The 23,968-nt window shown below is 40.7% G+C and overlaps 1 protein-coding gene across 1 annotated transcript in view; it reads left to right on the plus strand.

Annotated features, from left to right (window-relative positions):
- Positions 1 to 3,754: 3,754 nt before the first annotated feature.
- Positions 3,755 to 23,968, plus strand: part of VAT1L (vesicle amine transport 1 like) — a 61,322-nt gene continuing 41,108 nt past the window's right edge. Inside the window, exons 1-3 of the mRNA XM_082769724.1 lie at positions 3,755 to 4,038; positions 8,878 to 9,007; positions 12,875 to 13,090. Coding sequence (XP_082625850.1) covers positions 3,809 to 4,038; positions 8,878 to 9,007; positions 12,875 to 13,090 — 576 coding nt within the window. The 5' untranslated portion in view covers positions 3,755 to 3,808. The remainder of the gene's footprint in view (positions 4,039 to 8,877; positions 9,008 to 12,874; positions 13,091 to 23,968) is intronic.

The following is a 23,968-nucleotide window of genomic DNA, read 5'->3' on the forward strand; positions in this document are numbered from 1 at the left end:
TATTTATTATTTATAACTATAAGTAAATGCATCACTAGCTTAAAGTATTCTTAATCCTTAATTGTTTGAGAGAAAATGTGATTTGATTTGTGCCTTATTGAAAACTACTGAGATAAAAACTGCAATATTATGCATTCTGAGGGTTTGATATTGCCATGTATATGTTACTTCGAGCAATATGATTAACCACTATTCAGGGTCTCAAATGTTGTTTCTTCTAAGAAAACAAACCTCTTTGCTCTTCTTCCAAAAAATTTGACACAGAGTATGGAACAGGTATCAAATACAGAATGGTTCTTTTCCACAAAAGTCCAAGGGGATTTTTTTATTTTAATTTTTTGGTTTGGTTTAGTTTGGTTTTTATCTCTCCACATAGAACCAAACTTTGCAATTTAACACATCTATTTCAGCTTTTCACCGACCTTCCAAATGGTCATTGTTTCCAACAACAACTTCTATTTCTTCACTTATCTTACTCCAGAAGTATGGTAATATGCTGCAGTGAGATTTATCCCGAAGGGCTGCTCCCCTCCATGAAACTGAGGCATGAAGAAGAGTATCTGTGATGAAGACTGATGTGTCCCTGATACACATAGGTTCTTTTGCTGAATGGATGATTATGTTCTGAAAATAAAGGATCTGAGTCAATGAGAAATGGTGGCTGTAACTGCCAGCATTCATCCACAAGTATGCCATTCCATTTTCCCATGTTTTCCAGATACCATTTTAAAATATCATTATTGCAAAGAATGACAGCACTTGACCAGCAGATAAAGACAGAGATCAAAGAACTCTTAATTCCTTTTTGTTCAGCTTCTTGTAGCACATTCATTAATACGGTCACTACTTGACATCACCCATCAAATCAGGTCCTACATTTTCACTTTTTCAGTCTAATCCAGCAGCCACTGAAGTCAATGCAAAGCCATCATTACAATGCAGTGTGTTGTTACTGTAAGTCTTAAGTGATACAAATGGCCATTCCACAGCCTATTTCTAGAGTGGTAAAATTTATAGTCAGCTGTCAGAATAAATCCTGGCTTTACATCAGTGTATTACATTTAGTGTAAACTTCTGTACTGCATCATCCAATATTCTTAAAGAAGTATTTACGGATTAAATCAAAATAATGGAATCAGGATTATGCAAAAATATGTGGTATATGTTCCCTCAGTTGCCACAAGTGAGAAGGGCAAGTACTGGTTCCATCATAAGCAAGATGTCACGATTCTATGAAATGGCCATCCTTCAGGCATTTTGACTGACAGGATAGGGTTAAACCACTTGGGATAAATTCCTTATGGTTCAGGACCAAAGAGGAATAGAGACAGTTTTAAATCATTACTAGTCTCTATCCCAAGTCCTCAACGTGAAATAGAACTGCACTAGCAGACAAACCACTGCAAATAACTGCCACACAATGTCCAGATCCACTTCTTCTGGATGTTTCAGACCACTGGAGTGATGCAAGTGAGCAGCCCCATGGCCTCTTCATTATTCGGGATGTCATTTGGTTGACATACGCTACCTGCCTTACCTTCCTACTGCACTTTACCATTCAAGTTGGAACTGTAATAAGATGCCAGCTGAGTGAATCATCTGGAATCAAATGCATGTTATTCTTTATTCAGCTGCTGCTCGCCTGGTCATGCATTCAAATAGCCAGATCTGAAGTGACAGAACTTTGTATTCCTTTTTACAGCACTGAATTAGCCACGTGTAGCAAACAGGAAGGCGAATATTCATGGTATTAACAGGGGAGCAAGGAAAGAAAAAAAGCTTCCTGACCTTTAAAGCAGCTAGATGCCTCCACAAGCTGCTGTTTAGAATGAAGTGGATGGCATCATTCTAACATGTCACACAGAAAATTCTCGATTGTGTTAATGAGCTGGTTTTGAATCCTTCTCCAAAACATATCTTAAGGAAAATGTAAGCATCATTTAAGGCACCAGACTTCACTTTTGATAAAATCTGTTTGAACTTCTTGAGGTAATGAAGCTAGTGAAGCTCCCCTGTGGCTAGTATTCATTCTCCTTTGCTCCTAAGATGTATTTGTTTACTGCTTCATTTATAACACACTTGGATGAAAAATTCTCAGAAACAGGGTTTAAAAAATATTATACCTGCAAACTTCCTGAAGGCCAGACAGAAAACCCAGAAATGTGATATACCAAGTAGAAAGAAATAAGAAAAATATGTTTCTCTGTTTGTTAATGGGAAAGTGTTTTACCCCACTACTCATTATAGTTATAGCTAAGACATTTCCAAGGTTTTTGCTTCCTCTAAACACAATGTAAATCCATAACCTGAGATGAAATAAATGCATACTGAAATTAAGGAATATAGATGAACTCTGTTTTACAACAAATCTACAGGCTAAAGAGATAATCCCTGTCACAAGTCAGAAAGGTCCCTGAAATTTCTTAGAGAAGTGAGTTGCTGCAGGGGGGCTGGCAGAACTTTGTCCCTACCCAGATCCGTAAGAATGTTTGCTGTAGATGTGGCATGCTGCATGGCATTTTGAAACTTGATAAATACATGCATAATTTTAGGCACGTAAGCAGTGGATTTATTCAGGCTGAGGGGCCATCAACAAAATGACGCAGGCATCTAATGCAGACCTTGATAAATAAAATTTAGCTACCTATGAACCCACGACTAGAGATCCTCCAAACGCACCTTCAGCTGTCACGTCATGCTGCGGGCACCCACCCTCATTAACACAGGGCGAAGTGATTGATGGCGGAGCCTCGTTAAGGCCTGGAAACCAGGCGAGTCCCAGGAAGCTCCAGCTGCTGGAGGTGTCTTTACGGCACATCCTGTGCTCGCATTAAAGGATTAAGCTCCCCATAGAATCCAGCAACCACCTGCGGCCCAGCAGACAGCATCGATCACCACTGCAAGACCTGTTGTGTAAGGGCTTAAATATTCATCACAGCAGAATCTCAAACTTGAGTCGCTCGCTTACAGGCAATGTGTCAGTCATAAGGCAACCGTCCACTGAGCTGTTCTTTCTGGTGCTAAGCGCATCCACTCGGTTGGCCCCCAAAACTGCCAAAGGACGAGGAATTGGTAAAGAATGACTTTGCATGCCCAATTCCTCAGTGACTAGAGGGCAGCTGTGAAGGTGATGTGGTTTTCAGAATGACTTTGAGTTTGAGCATCAGGCATCTTAATTAGTGATCAGAGCGGTGCTGCCGTTGGGTGAGCAAGGGGCACAGAGGGGACCTGGGTGTCCCCGTGAGGGCATCCTGATCATATGGGGCTCTGGTCCTTGCCATGCTTGAGAACCCATGGCAGTGCTGGTGTGTGAAGTGATGAGGGGATGGCTTCGTGCTGTTTCCAGAGGAGAACAACACACGGGTGGCACGCCACCTACAAGCACCTCGGTGGGCACAACTCCCAGCCCGATTAGGCAGAGCCCCCTGCCTTGGGGCTCACACACCACACTTTCGGTGGGTCGGGGCTAGGCCCAGGCCTGATCCGAGACCACCGGGGGGGCTTTGACTCGGGGAGGGGACGACACCACCCGCGGCTCCCCTGCCGCCTCAGCGTCCCTCCTGGCGCGGGCTGAGGGGTGGCGGGCGGGCCCCCTCACGCCGCGGGCCCGGCGGGGCGGAGGCGCGGGGCGGGTGGGGGCGCCGCGGGGCCCCCCCTGCCGCCGAGGCGAGGCGGCGGAGGGCGCTGCGCAGCCGGGCGGTGCATTGCGGAGGGCGGGCGGACCCGCGGCCATTCCACACGGCGGCACCGCGCCCCGCGAAGCAGCGGCAGAGGCGGCAGAGGCAGCAGCCGGCGGCGCAGCCCCGCCATGGCCAAGGAGGGAGCGCAGCGAGCGGAGGAGACGGAGCAGATGATCGAGAAGGAGGGCGGCAAGGAAGCCGCCGAGGGCAGCGCCGCCGGCAGCCTGCGGGCAGCGGACACCAAGGAGATGAGAGCCGTGGTGCTGTCCGCCTTCGGGGGGCTCAACAAGCTCCGCGTGTCCAAGAAAGCCATGCCGGAGCCGCAGGAAGGGGAGCTGAAGATCCGCGTGAAAGCCTGGTCCAGTATCATCTCCTCCGGCGTCTGTGTGTGTGTGTGTTTGGGTGGGTGGGTGGAGGGAGGACGGCGCTCAGCACCTGGTGCCCTCCCGGCTGCTGCTGCCCCTTGGTTGTTTGGTGCTTTCCCTTGTCTGGTGCTGCCCCATGGCTGTTCGGTGCTGCCCCATGGTTGTTTGGTGCTGCCCCTTGGTTGATGCTGCCCCTTGTTTTCCTCCCGGGAATCCCGCCTCTGTTACCATAGTTTTAATTCGGAGCTTGTGCAACAGCGGAGCTGGTGTTGAGGACAACTTACGGGGTTTAATTCCTCACCCAGCCGATACGTGGTTAGCAGGCTGCTGGGATCCTGAGCGGAGCTTTCCTAGAAGGCTTTTTTTTTTTTTTTCTTCCCCCTAACAATTGGAGCAGGCTGTTCTTCCTCGATAGCTAGTTCACAGCGCACATGTTCCTTATGAAAACAGGGTATTTTTTTTTCCAAGTGGCAGAAGATAACTTTGGGGCCTTGTTACACAACTTGACGTGTAACAGAGACCAAATTAATTTTACCTAAGACAGAGGTTTCTTGTCTGTTGTCCCCTTCTGTTGCATGAAAACATGATGCTGCCAGAGCACAAAGGCCAAGTGAAGGCTGAATGGTTTGTTTTGAGCAGCGTGCCCTAAAAGTGATGCTGTCACAGGGCAGCGAGTTTGAGCCATGGGTTGTAACAACGATGTGCCTCAGGTCTTGGAGCCTTGGGACACAGTGGAGTGTGTCAGCCTTTTTAGACAGCCCACTACCTGTGTGAACTCCAGTTCATACCAGTACCTGTATGAACTGCATGTTCAGCAAAGTGGTACGCATGCATGTATCACGAATAGCAAGTTAGCTGTGAAAAAACACTTGGCTGTAAAATAGAAATATTCCGCTCTGTTACAGCTACAGTTGCTTCCCAGGGTAATATCATCATTAGGGTGCTGTGCGAGTTGCATGCGTGCTGTTTATAGCATCAGTAGATCCACTCAGCTACTTCACAGTTACTGCCAGTCTGCACAGCACTTACGTTACTGTACGTTTCTGAAGCTTTCATCCACACCCCAGGAGCCTGTAGGCTGCGTGGTCTGCTCGTCAGTCCTAGCTGGAAATGTCTGTAGGGCTGAAAGGTAGTCGGGTCACCAAAGTTTGCTTCCAAACAAACCAAAATCAATTTGCCGATCTTCTTGACCTAAGTCTGTAAATACAGAAGATTGATCAGGATGATGATGGACTTGTGGTCCAGTCCGGGAGACTGCGTGAGAGAAATGTCTGTCAGCAGTGCAGCACGGTATCCACCTGTTAATGCACACAGTGCAGAAGGTGTCAGAGATGAGCTCCTTTTAAGTCATTATTGATGCCAAATAATGCTCAGTCGAACAGTTCTTAGTTGAATCAGTTTTGTAGTTGACTCATACAAGTTGACTTGTAGAGAAAATTAACTTTTATTTTAAGAAGAACGTGTGTATGCATGATAAAATACATCAGTAAAGCCAGTTAAATGATATGTATACATTTTATAGTATGGTGCTGTAAATAGAGGTGATGGAGGATATGTTGCTATTAGCACTAAGCCAGTTGACTAATTCTTTTGAAGGTCTGGTATATCAATGATCCAATTGAAAATGTCTCGGTTGTGATGAGTCATGTGTTAGCCTCATTCTGTGACTAAGAAATGGAACAGCCATCGATGTCCAAGCTGAGTCACAGCTTCTGCATACTCCCTGAAATAATTTTTGATTGATAGTGACAGAGCAGTTGAAATTGCTGTATTTGTTTGTATCGTAATCTGCAGCCTACAAAATGCTAGCATACATACTGTTTAGAAGATGAGACAAATAGCTAGAACAAACCCAAACAGATATTTCAGATAGGATGTGTGAGTAGGGAGTGGTGTCCTGTAATTACCTCCCTTTATTTTTCTTTGCTCTGTTATAATTATTTCTTCCTTCTGCTGCTATACATGTGCGTCATGAGGAACAAAGCAGAAGTGACTCTTCTGACTTGGTGGTTGTGAGACAGCAGCACTTAAAAAAATTGGTAGCAAATAAAAAAAATCCTAAGTATAGCAGAATAGCAGACAGTGTATGAATTTCATTCTTAAAGGGAGCCTTGTTCATGTGGCTGTTTCTGGATGAAAAGCATGAGATTTTCAGGCAATTTACTTGCTGGGGCAAGAGGAAGGCTACTTCTGAGAATGTAGGACTCAATACTCTTCTTTTCTCTTTGTATTTCATTGACGTTGGTAATTAATTTCAGTGGAATCTTAAAATGAAATAAGAAAGACCAAAAGTGACTGCTGTCCAAATCTTGCAGACCATCCTCAACGCTCTGGTTTGGTATTTTGCAGTGGGAGGTGCTGGGCATCCAAGCTCACTATTGCTGATCTACTAATGAAAGAAGTCCAGGGTACAATATTGTACCCACAGGACTTTCCACATTTAAAAAATGCAACAAAGCTAAACCACAAGAATCAAAAAAAATCTTCAAGATCCTCAAAACTATTAAGGCCAAGCATTGCAGACTTAGCAAGTCAGATTCAAAGATAATTCAATTTTGATAAACTCTTCCTCCAGAGATGGACAGATAATTCAGTCTGTGTAGTTTATGCCAGTATCCCAGCTCTGTCACAGAAAGGCTCTTGCAGAACCCCTGTGTCAATGTGCTGACACTGGTAATTTATATCCTCCCCTATCTCAATTTACACACAGCTCTTGCTTTAGGATGTAAAACACACAACTGCAGGAAGCTGTGTGCTTTTCCTCCGTGGATCATTTTGATTTTACACTTCCCCCTCTGCATACGCACTTGCTTAAAGTTCAGGAGTCACTTTGTTGCACTGCACATCACAGCAGACTATGCTGGTTTGTACTAATACAAGGAATAAATTGTGTTGTCTAGAACCACCACTCGTCATGAGACTTTTGCTTGTGATGCTCTGTGCAGCCAAACTTCCCTTTTCCCATGTCTGCTATAGGTTGAATCTCAGTAAAGGATTTGATAAGGTCCGGTTTCTTGGAGATCATTGGTAAACTAGTCATTCATTTTTGGGCCCTCCAGGTTGCTCAAAGAAAAAAGAAACAATTTGTTGGTTTTATCACACAACCCAGTTGTGCTTTCAGGTCTACTGTTGTTGATACAACTTGTTGAGATCTGGCTGGTAAAATAAAACTACCCATTTCTATTTGAAAGTGCAGAGGAACGAAACCAAAAGGATATACGTGAGCAACAGGGATGTGAAAGCACACAGACCTATAAGAGATTAAAGGTGAAGTGAAGGAAGAAGCTGGTAATTAAATTAATAAAAACATGCAACTTAAACACTATACAAGGTACATAATACTTTTTTTCCCTCTTCACATCACAGCTGTTTTAGTACTAAATCTTGTAAATTCATTGTAGAGATTAACTTGCTTTTTTGTTGTTGTTGTTGTTTTATGTGATATTGCTTCCTTTCATTGAGGATAAAGAAATGGAACTAGAAGAGAACTGAATTGCTAGTACCATGTAGTTAGATGCAAAACTAAATATTGTCTGAAAAGTTATTTTGTAAGAATGAATGTTTTTAGGAAGAGTATAATAATTTTATAAAAATAATCAGTAATTCTGCTTTTAAAGATAAAGATTATGTGTCCAGGTCACTTTTAAACCCTATATCACAATTGTAAATATTTGTTTGGTGACATTTCCTTTTTTTTTTTTCTTTTCCCTCCCCCGGTGACCTACATCTCATGAATGCTGTGTTGTCTACATGTTGTGCTGTGTGTCTCTTCTGTCTTTTGGTTTGTTGGCTCTGTTCAGTCTGTGTGCATCTTGATTAGTATCTGACTAAAGCCCCATCTCATAAATACTTATGCACATCAGTAACTGTGTATCAGAGGAGTTGCTGGTATCATATACATGAGTAGGATGGGCTGAGTGCATAGCTTCATGGACTCGGGGGAGCTGGCATGCAGCAGTTCCAGCTAACAATAAATACAGGGCTGTGTTTTACAAGAATAGATTAATGCTGAAGCATATTTTGGCTAGTTAGAATTTTTAACTGTGTGTATGGTGTTTGTGCACAAAGTGCATAAACATGGTACCTTTTAGTTGTGTGTTTCCATTTTGCTTATTTGTTTTTGTTGGCTGCCTAGAAAACCACAGCATCTTACTAACTAAAAACGGATAGCATGTAAAAGACAAAGCAAAGATGCTTCAAGACTTTTCTAAAACTCACACTACAAGGGAAAGCTGTAAACTTCCTGAGCAGCAACACTGAGGACTCCCAAAGACCAAATTAACCATTGTAAAACTGTAAAAGGTGATCCAGGAGGAAGAGTTATAAAATAGCCTACCTGAAACTTATTAAGTTCTCGTCAAGGTTGGATGCCTGCCTGAGATGAACATGAGATTCCTGGGGTCACTTCAGAGTTTAGGACAGTTTCATCAGGTTGTTTTTAGTCCAAAGCATCTATGATGTGTGATTTTTTTTTTTTCCTTAAATAGAATTTAATGGAAATCATGATGTTTCCTTGTACTGAATTGTAAATGGCCCTTGAATTTCTACATGTGACTCCTGACCTGTCAGTAAGCTCTGGGGATATACTTATAACAAGCGTGGTTGCCTTGCATGTGTACTTCTGCCCAAGACTGGTACCACAGTGGTGTAAAGTTGGTTTGTTCCACACGGGAAGAATGTGAACATCTGCTGGGTCACTTGTATGTTGTAGAACCCAGGTTTTTAATGTTGCCCTGAGCTGTTCTGGCTTTCACATCACTTGGGTCAAGTTTTCCCCCTCTGCTTTAATGTGTGGCAGTAGCCTTGATTTTACTTTTTCCTTTATTTTACAGTGGTTTGAATTTTATCGACTTGATGGTACGACAGGGGAATATTGACAACCCTCCTAAGACACCACTTGTTCCCGGTTTTGAGTGCTCTGGAATCGTAGAAGCTCTTGGAGATAGCGTGAAAGGATTTGAGGTAATATTTTCTCTGCTTTCAGGGAAAGACTAAATAATCATCACTCCACTGAGAATGTTGCCCCTAATTCTAAACCACCAGCAACAGGAGCCTTCACTACCCTGTTGAGATCTGAAAGGGCAATTTTTCTTTTCTGCTTCCCAACCATGAGAATGACCGCTTTGATTAGTTCCTGAAGCCATATGACCGCCTTCATATCCTTCCTGAAAAGTCATTTGTGCTGTGTGCATATCTGGAGGGCTGTGTAGGAACTGGAAAGCATGACTGACATGCTTTAAGAAAGTAAAAGAAATTGAGTTAACTTGTTTAGTTTCTTTTCTTTGCCATGTTTGTAGTCATTGTTGCGAAGTTCCTCAAAGCCTACACACTGCTGATTCTAGTTCGAACTTTAGATCTTGAATTAACAAGACCCCATCTATGATATGCATTCTTTCTTACAACTGTGTGCATTTATTTGGCACAGATAAGAATGGGACCCTGATTATGGGATCAGAATCTATTTAGCCCAACAAAGTAGTGATAAATGACAATAGTTCATGTATATAATAAAGCTTTCAGAAGTGGTTGGCATTATATACTCTTTGGTGTCTTGTATTAAATATAAACAGCATTCTGTTTTACTTCCTATTCCATTATTGATATTAAACATCTCTGTTCCCTCCAATCTCGCACTTTTCCTACACTAGATACAAAAAATTCTATACTAGGAAAGAACTGAGTAAATGTGTGTCAACCCTATCTTAGCTATTTGCTGAATCAGCCATGTCATCAAGTATAATTGCATTTTCTGAATTCTTATTGTATCTTGATCTTAAGAAGGCAATTACCTAAAATATCTGTATTTAAAGGTAACGTTTTTGCTTTTCTAGAAAAGCTTCAAAATTTCTCAGTTGAGTAAAGATAATGGCCAATTTACTTTTCAGTAGGGTGTCAGCAACGAGCTGCTCTTAGGACATTTCTCCACCTTCCCTCTCCTGCCCTGTCTCTGCCTTGCAACAAACCATAATCTTTCAATGTTTTTGTGATAAACAATAACTGAACAAAAAATTTACTATTTGAAAAACTCAACTGCTTCAATTGTTCAGCTCTAGCATTCTGTGTTTTGTAGTTACAATCCATACAGAAGAATATTCTATGAAAGGAGCATAGGAAGTTTTCTGCTCTACATCAGCATTCTTAGTTTAAACATTCCTGCTATTTTTAAAGGGCATCATAAGGCTACAGCATATGGTGCTTGTTTGAGTAATGTTGCACCTGAATGAATGTACTGTGTCTCTTTAAAAGTTATGGCTTTGTTCTGACTATAAAACATGTTTGTGCATTAGTGTACTTCCTGAAATTTAAACAAATCATGGTATTTTACTTTTTACATATAATCTGCATAGCCAAGGTAGTGTTTGAGTCATCTAGAAGATCTGATGCTCAAAATAGCGGCTCTGCACAGGTACGAGCCCATCAGCAGGGGTATGTCCCAGGAGGATGATGCAATGATGTTCTCTCAGTTTCTTTATAAATATATATATTTTTTTTACACAGAATAAGAGGATGTCAGGTGCTCGTCGTGTTGACATATGCTGTTACCCCTGTTCATAGTGATGACAGGAATGGCAAAGATTACACCCTATATCTTCTGACCTTCTTTCCTTTTGTAGATCCCTTCCAGTTCAAATCCTGTTCAAGTTGTGGGGATTTGATAAGAACATGTCCTATTGGCCCCTAGTCTGTACGCGGGCTGTCTTACACTTGAGATATTGTCAGCCATTTCTTGTCTTCACTAGCTATAATTGCGTCATTGTAAGACATGATGAATGGCCGTCCATTTTGATGGAGATGTGTAAGAACATGTTTTATATTGAAAGAAAGCCTTTTTTTTTTTTTTAAGGAAATGGAAGAGTAAAAGCCTATTCTTTCTCCCATTAAAAGCAAACACTGATTTTCGCTGAGCTCAGATGTAACGTGTCTGATCTATAGTTGTTGGGATGGTTCTCAGGATCTGAGGCCTAATCTGATGTGATGTCTAGGCTCTGTATAAAGATTGTAGTAAAATATGATTTTTATTATTATTAAGAAGTCCCTTGGGAATCACCAGGAGAGACCTCTCTTCTCTGCATTCTTTTGGAAATCGGTTATGTTTGTTTGCAAGGATAGGACATACTAACATATTCACTAATTAATCTTAACAGACTTTAGATTTTATAAACTTTACTAACATCAAAAGGAGCCACAGAGTGGTTACCAGTGATGCATTGCTAATTTGAATGTTCGAAGGCGGCATTCAGTGAAATTGGAATGACAGTTCTGTTTCAGCATCTTCATTCTAAAAGAGACAAACCCTTCAGAGCTGTCAGCAGCACCTTAGCATTTAGCAAACCCACAATATCCCAAAGCCAAAGTGATGACAAGTGCTTGGGAGACCAAAATGTGCCTGTGCTATAAACATTTGTCTGAAGGTACTAATGTTATGCTTTACTCCATTGCTGTCAAATGTAGCTTATGTAGATCAAGAACATCCTGTAGTATCACCAAAGAATTAGTGGGTATTAGTAGAAAGTAAGATAGAAAGTATCAGGTAGATAAGCAAGCACATTTTAGAGGGAGAGCTTCTATTAGTTGCAATTAAAATACAAAGTCCTAAAGTCTGGTCCTCTTCCTGCCTTATTGCTTAAACTGTGGCTCAGGTGAAGAGCTCCTCTCATGAAAAAGGATGATATTTTTGTTTGAAAAGCAAGATAAAATACATGTAGGAGCTGCTGTGGGCAAGGCATTGTCTTAAGTTTGTAAGAGTCATGCCTGTGAAGGCTTTAATATGTATTGGCCAAATGCTGCTTGCTGGGGCTCTCCCATATTGCCCCGCTGGACCAGTTTCTACTTTCATTCAAGTGTTGCTTTCCAACTCTGATTGTACCCCTGAATGCACCTCAGTTACCTTAGTAACCAGAGCTATATTTTTGATGTTTAAGGTGGCAGGCATATTTGAAATCGCACAATCCAATTCTGCTCTGCCACATGGCTGTAGAAATGGCAGTCATTATGGACATGTAGAGGTAGAATTGGTTATTAAGATGATAAAGCTAGAGAGTAGATATCAATAGTGTTATAAGTCAGTGGTTTCTGAACCCTTTCATGTTGTGCTCTGTCTAGCAGAGTACAAGTCCTCCCCTTCTCAATTCACAGAGAAAAAAAGTGTGTATAAATCAGTGTGAAGACTGAGAAGGCAAAATGAAAATTTGTCTTGGATGTAATTATTTATAACATGCATCTCACTGGAATGTTTCTCTCTTCTCTTCTCTTCTCTTCTCTTCTCTTCTCTTCTCTTCTCTTCTCTTCTCTTCTCTTCTCTTCTCTTCTCTTCTCTTCTCTTCTCTTCTCTTCTCTTCTCTTCTCTTCTCTTCTCTTCTCTTCTCTTCTCTTCTCTTCTCTTCTCTTCTCTTCTCTTCTCTTCTCTTCTCTTCTCTTCTCTTCTCTTCTTTTTTTTTTTTATTTTTTTTTTTCCCTGTAAACAGAATTTGCTGGTTATTAATGGGAATGCTGTTTTGATTGTTCACAGCCCCATTCATTATTTAGGAACTGCTGACAAAAGATGGCTGGTATTGATTATGCTGATAGACTGCTCAATCAGAGAAGCAGCGTAGGAAAAAAGATGTGGCCTTAATTTTGGTATCTTTGTTGTTAAATTCAAGTTTTTAAATACAATTAAAAAATGGTAAAAGCCCAAAGCTGAGCAGCTTAACTGCTGTGTTGCCAAAGATGTGGATCACCATTACAGTCTGTCATGGCTTGAACAGGAAAGTTGCAGATGTTACAAGTTTCTTTTTACGGTTTAAGTTGCAGACATATCCTCAACATTGTTTTTTCCCTTGATTGTAGATTGGAGACAGAGTCATGGCTTTTGTAAACTACAATGCATGGGCTGAAGTAGTATGTACCCCGGTAGAATTTGTCTACAAGATCCCAGATGACATGAGTTTTTCTGAAGCTGCTGGATTTCCCATGAACTTTGTAACTGCCTACATGATGCTCTTTGAAGTTGCTAACCTAAGAGAAGGCATGTCTGTGCTGGTTCACTCTGCAGGAGGTGGGGTGGTAAGTTGGAATTTCTCTTATTTTCCTGTCATCCCGTGACTGAAAAGAGCCAGATACTGCTTTTGGTTTGGTTTGATACCAGATATGCCTATATGAGGGGTTGTGATGAGCAGGAACTCCATCAAAACACTGATGCAAATGGTTGGCAGGAGCTTCTGGTGAAATAAAAATGCTATGGCCATTGACTCTACATAAAAATACCTCCAAAACCCTTTAGAAGTTAGTTAAAGATTGAGAAGTAAGTGTTACTTCAAACTTTGTATCCCTAAGTTTATGCACCTTGTACTTGTTCTTTGTGAAAGAAGGCTATAATGAAAGGATTAAATAAATCAGCTCCCTGCATAAGGTATTTGTAGGTTACCATAATCCTCTTTGCAGTACATAGCCCTGTTGGAATACTCCTGCAGATGCTGTGTGCACGTGTGATGTTTTCCCTGTAAATGGCACTGTATTTTTTTTCCTTTGTTGCGGAGGGATTGAAAGCAGTGAAAAATACTATCATCCCAAAGCTGAGGAAAATAGCATACAAATACAGAATTTGAGTCAGTGGTGGCTGCTGCATGCCATGGGTTGGATCATCAGTAAAGAGGCGTTGCATTGCATGGGTGAAGCAACAGCTGGATGAATTGGGTGGAATACCAGGCCACACAAGGAAACCATAAGCGAGCACTTAGTGTTACCAATTGCTTGAACTATCTCTTTGGGAAAAAAATCTCTCTTTTGGAAAATAAGTAAGCTGGTACAAAATATTAAGATACCAATAGGGGAGTATGTTTACACTTGAAATTGCACAGTCCTCTTCCATAAGACCGATTTTATGACCGAGAACATTAGCAGATCTCAGCCTTCTAAATCGGAGCACCTCTTCTGTTTTCCTGTTATGCCTTATGTATGCTAAATTAATATTCTGTTGTCTACTTAAAGCTGGTAGGCAGCCCCAAACACCTTAGCCTAATTCTGTGCCCTTTGACCTTCTTTCAGGTTCTCATATAAATGAAAGCTGTTATCAAAGAAAAAAATTCACCAGTTCCCCTACATGAAATGTTTTTAGCTAACAATAATCCTACTTGCAGTAAATGGTCCTCTTGGAATACTTCTGTAACTGAATGGAATTTATAATCTTATTATGGTTCGGCACAGTACAACCTACAGCATTATGGCTGACTTTATTGTTCTGTAATATTAAATCTTTTCATGTGGAATTCAGGACTGTTAAAGCAACATGAGGCCACACATTCAGGATATTCTAAGACTCTGTGTTTACCTGAAGGGTTGTCAGCCCAGCTGACACTATATGGACCCAGGCTGAGTGTATGGAGTTAGCAAGACACCCTGTGCATATGCACGTCTTCAGAGAAAATGAACTCCTTGTCCCTGTGAGGATAAAATGTTCTTGCTACCTTCTTTCTTTCTTCCTTTTTCTTCCTTTCTCTCCATTTTTTTAAACATTGCTCACCTTTAATTATTTCCTTCTCCTCTTATTTAAGCACTGTTAACACTATGAACTCACACAGTCTTCCTCACTAGTGTCCAAACCCTCTGCTGGGCTGTTCTGTAAGGTACTGCTGCCTCCCTCGCTGTCAGACACCCAACGGCATCTTTCCACTAGTCCTCTGCTGTGGCTGCCTCCTCTCAGAGCAGCTGAAGGAGGGACAGGTTGTGTCTGGCTGCCAGCAGAACAGGGAAAAACATATCTTTTCCCTGTTAAGTAATTAAATAAAACAGTGTTTCCAGAGGAAAGTCCAGCGATCTGGGAAGAAACTGGGCAATAGCTGGTGTAGGTCTGTGTGTGACCTGGGGAGGACTGCACGTAAGATGGAGCTGGGGCTGACTAGCCTACAAGACAGGGCGCTGATCCCTGTGGCATGGGGGAAGAGTACCTTGTGCAGTCTGTTCTTTGTAAGAGTGTTCTTTGTAAGTCTGTTCTTTGTAAGGGAGCAGGTGTTACTGGAACTGGAAAGGAAATGCTTTTCCCAGTGCTTGATAGGTCTTACAGGTAAGCTCTCACTCTGGAGATTATTTTTTTCCCTCTTGTACTAACTAGACAAAGATTTCAGAGGACACGTCTGTATTCCTCCTTAAACCTCTCTAATACTCTGTCCATTAATCCCTTGAAAAATGTAACAACCTCGATCGAACAAATTATTTTCACAAAGTGTTTTGCTAATAAAACAGAAAACCTGCAATTCAGTTTTCAACACAAACTTCACTATGTGAAGAGATTTTTTTGTGCTGTTGCTTTAATAGATACAAGGCCCATTAACATTTTCAGCAAGTGGAAAACCTGTCCAGTTTGTTTCTAAATGCCATAGAAATTCCAGAATACTTTAATGAGACAATAGGCTCCCTGTGGGACTAGAAGTTTGTAATTGTTCCTTCTCGTTATACAAGATCATTATTTTAGCCATTTCATGCAGTTTACAAAAAAGAACTTGTTGCTTCAAAAATACTTGTGAGCTTCTTTGTTCTGGCTTTCCAGTCCTCTTTAGGAGAATTCTGCAGCGATTTTAAAAAAAAACTGAATCGGGGAAAATTCTCAACAACCTTTACTTATGTATTGCCTCAGTTTATTTATGTGCCATATTTCTGGTTGTAGATGTATTTCTGGATGTAGATGTAGTGAGGAAACTAAAGCAATTGCCTTCACATCTGTGCCTGGGGTATGTTTTGTATGGGATGGTATCATTTAATATCTGACAGGATGCTTTCAATAAGGCAGTGTACCTATTTCCAGATGTTCCAGGGGACATCAGAAGATGATGCAGAGAAAAAAACAAAACAAAACACACCAAGATAACTGATACTGAAAAAAAAAACAACTCGCACATGCCTCTTTTTTTCAGTTACAGAGACTTGAATCCTGTTCCATATACCAGATCAATACCCTCCCTGCCTCCTGCTCATCTAAAAGGTCAGGGCATCATATGATCTTCTCTGCTCATGGCAGGAAACTTGTATAGTTGCAGGGAAGAACCTTGCCTCTGTGAACTAGGAGAAGAAATGTGGACAGTCACAAGCTCTGCCTCTGGCAATGCATGATGTAGCCATCCACTGTAACTTCTCTAAAGAGAAAGACCCCCCGCTGCAGTGCTTAGAAAGGGGGCTTGAAAGGAGAGATTGTGTTTGCTTTTGTTTCCTAGGGTCAGTTTGTTGACTTTGATTGTTTGCAATGGGGGCTGCTTTGGGGGGTTTGTTTGTTTTTCCTCTTTTTCCCTCTTGAGGTAGGGGAGGTTAAGAGAGGCTGACTCTCAGCTGCCAGCCAGGACAGTGAAGTAGAAATTTTAGGGGCCTTCTGGGAAAGTGTGGTATAGGCTCATGTCTGATCAGATGTAAATGAGAAATCTTGCAAATCATTCTGTTATCATTGCTCTAATATTACAGATCAAGATCTAACAAGGACAAGGCTGGTCATATGGTGTCTTTCAGGCCTCTGCCTGGCAGGACACTTAACACTTCTGTTTAAGCAGACCATTATATTGATTAGTAGGGAAATTCGATAATTAACAAGAGATATAATTGTATTGTATGTATAGAATTTAAATGCTTAAAGCTAGTGTAAGTGCCCTTCTGAATTGATTGCTAAAATATGGAGAAGGTCAGCTAACACTGAACTTCAAAAACTTCCTGTTATACTCACATAAAAATTAATACTCAAAAATATGAGTTTTTTCTACAGTAACCTATATGTTCTTGTATACATCCAGTTGAGAAACTAGCTTATCTTAACTGTAAAACTCTGTAATTAATGTTTGAAATGGCCATCAGACTATAGTAGAATAGCTCCCTTCACAAATACACTCAATTGTCTTTTTTTAGAGTGAAGCCAAGTGGCATCTGAGGAAAATAGGCTGAGAAATAGGCTGAGAAAACTGAGCATTAGCATGCACCCCACTGGGACTGATCTGCTATATGAAGCAATTAGTTCTCTAAAATGAAGACTGTGTAAGTCAGTGCAAGCCATAGCACAGGCTTGTATGAGATTACATTAGTAATTTTAAGAACAACTACATAAACTTGTGAACTGCATCCTGGATTAATTGAATTAGTATAAATACAGGACTGATGTATTAAAAATCAAAATGAAGCAAAAAAAAAACAACACCCTTATGATCTTCTAGCTATAATAAATACAATCTATGACATCTACCTGGAAAGTGAATTCTTTCAGGGATTTAGATCTGTTAGAGACTGCCATTATGCCCATTTGCTTATTTGTTTGTTTTTTATATACTGCTTATTCTGGCTATCTGGAACACAAAACTTTGGTCATTTATCAAAACCGTGTGAACACCTCAATCTCATCACTTAACTTCTCAGATGCAAGGCAGAATTATTAGCCAATTCTTTAGCATTTCAGTCTCACTAGAACTAAGCTGCGTTAAAGACAGAAGCATTGACTGCTGTCCTGAAGCTCTGATCTGACCTTCCCTTTCATGCTCAGCAGCAGAGGAGGTGCGAGTAAGTTACAGATTAAAGCTCTCATGTTTGAATTTGAAGAATAAATCTGACTTGGCAACAGATTTAGGTCATCCTGGCAGGATTGGTTACTGCTTGGCAGGAACCCTCATTTTTATTGCTTCTACCCTGCATAAATTGCAAATATTTGAGGATGTGTTCCAAACTGAATCACCAAAGTAGTGATATTTATCTGACAAAGAACTGGCACTCCTTAGTAAATCTGGTCACATGCTATCACAGGAACCCCTTCAAAAGAATTATTAGATTTCTTCTTTAAAAAAATAGCTCTGCATTTATCCCTTCAAATTGTTTCTCCTCTGTCTTGCTTGTGGATAAGTCTTTCTCAATTTCCAGACTTGATTTGTAGCCAGCTAATGTATCTGTGTTATCTTCTGTTGTCCCCTTTTTTTTTAATTAGCTTTTCTCTCATCTTGGGACAGTTCCTTCAGATCTCTTTGGTAGTATGTATATTTGTACGTGGTTAGAAAGATGCTCAGAATTAAATATTTCCTTGGCTGATATTTTTCAGGTTGAAAGCAGCCTTGCTTGTTCATATTCCTTTTCCAAAAGCTACAATGTCTGTTTCGTTGGTCATCCTACATACGCTGGTCCATGCAGATGCATACTTATTTCCTGGGCTTTGAGCTGGTTGGCTGCAAAGCAGCAGTAGGCCAGTATGAAAGCCAGTCTTGTCTTCTAAAATAGGTCTCTCAGCATCCCTGATCCTTTTAAACATTGTATGGGCTGATTGAACTTAGGTCTGTCTGCACATAGCAGGTAGGAGTACATTAAGTAGCACTCATGACTTGTATTTGAGTCAGTTCTTCTTGAATGTGCATAATTGGGATTTACTCCACTCTTCTGATGGTTCTGGCCAGCATACTGTACAATGGCATTACCACTTTCCGATCTGCTAAAACCTTTACCCAGTACTTCCCAGGACTGCACTTGCTATTTTCATATTAGCAGTTCATAGCCACTCTGCATTTGATGAATACACCGTAAGTGCTTTTCTCCTATTTCATCTCCTTCAGACAAGAAAGAGAATAAATCAGCTCACACAGAGCTGTGTGTAACCAAGGCTAGGCTGCATTCAGTATCCAAGCTATCTCGTTTAAAGCCAGACAGGGCACCTCTACATTGTGCTGCACTGTGCCATGTGAATGCCTCTAAAGCATGGATGTGCTCCCTCAGCATCCCGGGAAAGTCCCAGTGCCATGCCTGAGTCTATTTCCAGACACTGCCTCAGAGCATAATCTGTTAATCAAACACAAAAGCTTGGTGAGTCATACACAAAAAGCAATTTCCCTGACCAAAGCAGCCTGCAGTCCCTGAAGGCCTTTCTTTTTGCCTCTCACAGCCCTGCACTCCCCAGAGGACATGTCCTTTCCCTGAGTCCCCTGCTGAGTCATGTCACACACAGGCAGTGCTTAACTCTTCCTTGGCTGTTCAGCTTTTAGGATAGAGTTTATGTGCTCTGGGCAAGAATCTTGGCTGCCGTACGCTCTCGTAGCTCCCCTTAAGTGCAGCGGGTTTATACCAGATGAAGATCCAGCTGCGAGGCTTGGTTGCACCCCAACTTCACATTTTTCAAGGGAGGGAGGAAAAAAACATCCCCTGGTGATAGTTGCAGAAAATAAGAGAGTCTGAGAGTAAAAAGAGGTCGTTATTTCACGGTGACTCTTTCCCATTCCCTCTCCTCCAAAACTTACTGTGGTGCACTGAGTGTAACAGATGCTGCCCTAATGCTTGTTCAGCTTGTCCACTCTGCAATGTTCACCTGAGTGTTTGGTTTCCAATTTCCTCTGCTATAATTGGAAAAATAACACCTTCAGGAAGTGCAGCTGACTTTTCCAAACACCACAGAAACATTTTCCTTGATGCCAGTAGATGTCTTCTCCTGCAGTTTTCTTACTATGCTTGTGTACTTTGTACCACCTTCAAATACGGTTATGTGGCATCAAAGCACTTTGGAAGCATGCATTCTGCTCACATTCAGTACCAGACAGGTTTCTTGTGCAAGAATAAGTATGAATTATTTTTGAAAATACTGTAGCACCTCTGGGCTGCACAAATACACCTGGAAACAATCATTTCTTAGTGATGCTATTGGTTCTCACAGATGCCGTTTTGCTGGGTGGTATCTTTTAGATGGTTTGTTCTCTTCTGCTATGAGGTTGAGCTCAGTGTTTATAACAGCAAAATATAATAAGCAGAAAGGGTGCTTTCATGAAAGAATACTGAACTGTGAGTGCAGTATGCAGCTGGGCCACCAGACCTACGTCTGGGCTGTGCCTTTAGGTCAGACCCTTTCCAAAAGTCAGTAACTTACAGTTTTATTTATACTTCAACCAGTGTTAAGTTAGTATTAATAAGATGATTATATTAGTATGTTTTCTTCTGTTCATGCTTTTCATGTTGACTTTTCAATGTCCATGACGGGTAGTTTTTACTTTCGAATTGTTTAAGTAAACAGAACACAATGTTTAATTTTTATTTTTTTTTAATCTATTTTTCCCTTCTTTTATGTGATTATCTCAGTATGAGAAGTTTCCAATCCTGCAGGTTTAAAGTTGTGTTTTATAGCAAAGGAATGCAAAGAAATTTCAATCTTTCTATTGGAACTAAAACAGATAGCAGTGTATCCATTTATAATAGATTCTATAATAATTACATGTTTGGATTAGGTTAAACATACTGGCTTTATAAAGAGACAGGATCCCTTGAAAAGGAATCAATCAAACAGACTTTGAAGCTAGAGAGATGCAAGACTCCCGTGTCAAATCCAATGTTAGGAGACATGCTTCATTTCCACAGAACGCTGCAATCCAAGTTATGCATCTCTTTGAGGACACACTGTGTGGAGTTCTGCAAGATAAGCAGCATAAGTGTGTGTGTGTCTGTGTGTGTACAGATAGATGTTAAAGCAGATTAATTCAATTTTAAGGAAATATTTTGTAACCACGTCTATCACTTCAGTGAAGCAATCAATCGGTTTATTCAAAGACTGTTAAATCCTATTAAAAGTAAAGTTAAGTGTTCAAGTGAGAATTTTTTTTTCCATTTATGAATTTTCCCAGGTGCAGGAAGCATCTAGGTAGTATTTATATGTGGAAATTTACATCATGTGTAAAAAATCAGATGTGTGAAAAGCTTTATTTTTTGTGTTTTAAACAATGCCTGTCTATTTAGACACCCACTCAGAAGGTTTTGGAATTCATATACTATTTCTGATAGCATGGTGCCTGCTTCTCTGTCTGGGTGAAAGCTGAAGGGTAACAGAGATGATGTGGTTTTGTTGGGGCAGGGAGGAGACAGAAAACCTTCTTTTATTTTTCTACCACAAAGCAGTTTTTAGGAATCCAAAGAAGAGGACAGTACTTGTGTGTCCCTGAGGTCAGGGTGAGAGTGTGCAGCGGGCCTGGAGTCAGCATGGAGATCTCACCTGCTCCTCCATGGCCCTGGGAAAGGACTGTTCCTCCTTCCAGCTGCAGAACTCCGTGTGCATATTTCATTTGTGAACCATGGGCACTGTGAGCACTGGGACCCTACGTACTTACAACTAATGTGTATAGCCCTTTAAACAAAAGGTACTAATCCAAAAGTAGCTAAATGACTTGAGGGATTAGAAAAGAGATTTAAGAGCGACTTGCATAGCCATAGTGCTTTTTTGGAGCTTAGTCGAATTCCACGGAAATTAGTGAAACGTTTGAGTTCATAGGTTGAGTTCAGTTCTCCTGCTTTGGGGAGGAAGGCATTCTAAGCCCAATACCAGCCTTTATTCCTAGATTTTTGAAATACAAATATTAGGACCACTTTGCACTAAAATAAGTACAAACCAGTGTCAGGTTAAGATCTTCAGAAAGCTGTAGAAGAATGTTTCATGGAATTGCCTCAAAATACTTCAGTGATCTTGTTCATCCAATTATAAAAATACTGGTCATATGAATCAGTTTTAGGCTTTAAATATCCACAGAAAGTATTCTGACCTGGGGTTTTAGATAATCTTGTCTCTGTGGGGGGTGAACTAGCCAGTTTGAGTCAAGAAGAAAATAGGTGTTGTTTTTTTTTGTGCATTTCTCCTATTTATTTGACAGTCATTTAGTTAAATGTTAATCATCTTCTGCAGGATGAAAAACAACACGTTTTCTGCTCTAATATTTGACCTTTTAAACATGAACTGTTTTTGATTCAGGATACATTCATTATCCCTTGTCTTCCTGAGTTAGATTGAAAATGCAGAAAACTAATTAGAGAATAGATCAATAATGTCAGAATTTCACTCCACTAGCATACATTATAAAATACTGATTTATCTAAATTACTGTGGGTAGTGGTTTTCTGGAAGAGACAGAAAATGAGAAGGGGATTGCTAGTGAAAATGGCTGAGAAAAGGATAGATACAAAAGTCAGATTATTTTTTCTTGCAATTTTATGTTACAATATTTTTGGAGGCTTTAGACTAAGACGATAAGTAATAGAGAAATGAAGCATGAGAAGAGTGAAACCTTTTCTGCTCCTAGAAGATATTATATCTTGCGAGATGAGGCCCCTCAGGAAGAGATTTGCCTATGATTTCTAATAGATTAAGGATTCCAATCCAAGAAAATAGTGGATGATTTTAAAAAGAAAAGGTCATATATGTTTGGTATTGGATTATCGTGCTACAAATCAACATTCAGATCTGGGTCCTGCTGTAAGTTTCTCTGAGCTACTGGACATGTTGTTCAATTTGCTGTGCTATTTCCATTTCTCACTTGTAAAGGAAGAATTACAGCGCATCCCTTCTCTTGCTCCCTTCTCTTTGTCTCTTGGTACCTGCCCAAGATCCCAGAACTGTGCCTTGCTGTTCAGCTGTTTACTGACTAACCCAGTAGGAAAACAATTTGAAACTCCTGGATGCCACCATATAAAAATAATACTGCTGTCCTCTTGAGATATTCAACTTAGATGACTGTCACTAGCAATTACATTCAGCATTATATGGGAAGATGCCAAGACCCCCAGGGTATGCAGGATTATCCAATTATTCTACTGTAAATGAAAGCCAAGCACTGATTACTGGTATTTACATACTAATAATCAGGGTTTCTGGTTGGAATGAACTGAAATGTGTTTATCCATGGATGATTTTACTGGTCATGCATACAGTTTACAAATGGCAATCTTTTAGCTGTAAATATAAGTAAGAATCTGCTAAATTTAGTCAGACATTATTTTCAGAATCACTGTGCCATTTCTTGCTTCTGAGCATATCCATGTAAACTGTAGCTCCAGTGGAATAATGTGGTTGCAATGAGAGGCAGAATTTGGCTACCAGAGGTCTATATTCTGTTTGTTAGTGTACTAAGAGTAAAATAATAATAATAATAAAAAAGGTGGAAGATATGACCTGTTAGGATCTTTTTTGAAATCCAGATGACTCAGTGTTTAAAGCAGCACTTCTATTCTCTCAGCCTCGTGAAGTTACAGGTTATAATTTAGAAGTTAAATTTTTCTGGGGACTGAAGCTGGAGAGGCCAACTACAGACATTTGAAGGCATAAATCCTGCAGTGCCCCAAATCCTTTTTAGACACTGACATGGCATCTGATTGACCTTGCTGGATTTTTGCCCAGACGCAGTCTTCCATCTTTTGGGAGGTTGCCGCAGAGGCCACGTGGCAATCTGTGAAGGGTCTTGAGCAGCCTGGATCCAGCAAGCTCACAGGAGCACACTGCCCTTGTTGGGTTCCATCAGATATCTGTCTGCATGCAGAGGGCTTGCAAGATTACAATTGATAATGGACTTTTGCTTTGAGGAAGAGAGAGGCATCTCAGCGTTATCTGTCTCTTGTGAAAACCACAGGCTGGAAGAGTGTGCCATGAAGACAGAATCCTTTCTCTGACTCCGTGCCTAGCCCTGCAAATATGCTTTCATCAGAATTTGACCCACATCAGTTGGAATTCTAAGGGACACCTGCATGAGTTTGGGAGAACACCTGTATGAAGCAGAGCAAAAGCTAGCATTGATACAAATACTTTGTGTGCTTCCTTTTCTAGCCTGACAAGCTTCTGCTCTTGTTCCAGTTGCTCTAATTTAGGGGTAGTTATAGCAATGTGATACCAGTGTGTGTCAATGGATGCATATATGTTTGTGTAGATGGGAGGAAGTCAGGCCTGCCTGTCATGGAGCAAGAAGACTTCTCTTTTTCAGTATTGTAGTTTTCTTCTTGGCATTAGAAAGGAACAGTTCTGTTTCAAAGCCCAGAAATTAAAAACATGACATGAAATGTACATGTTATATACTGCAGGAACTTATTACAAGCTCAGGATAGAAAAGAACAGGCTCACAATGTGGACGCTGGGGAAGCTGAGAGCATATGTACTAGAACTACTTCCCTGTTCATGCTTTAGGCCATTTGCTCCCCTTCACTAATGGA

Source organism: Aythya marila (genome assembly GCF_965140915.1).
Source record: "Aythya marila genome assembly, chromosome: 12".
NCBI lineage: Eukaryota > Metazoa > Chordata > Aves > Anseriformes > Anatidae > Aythya > Aythya marila.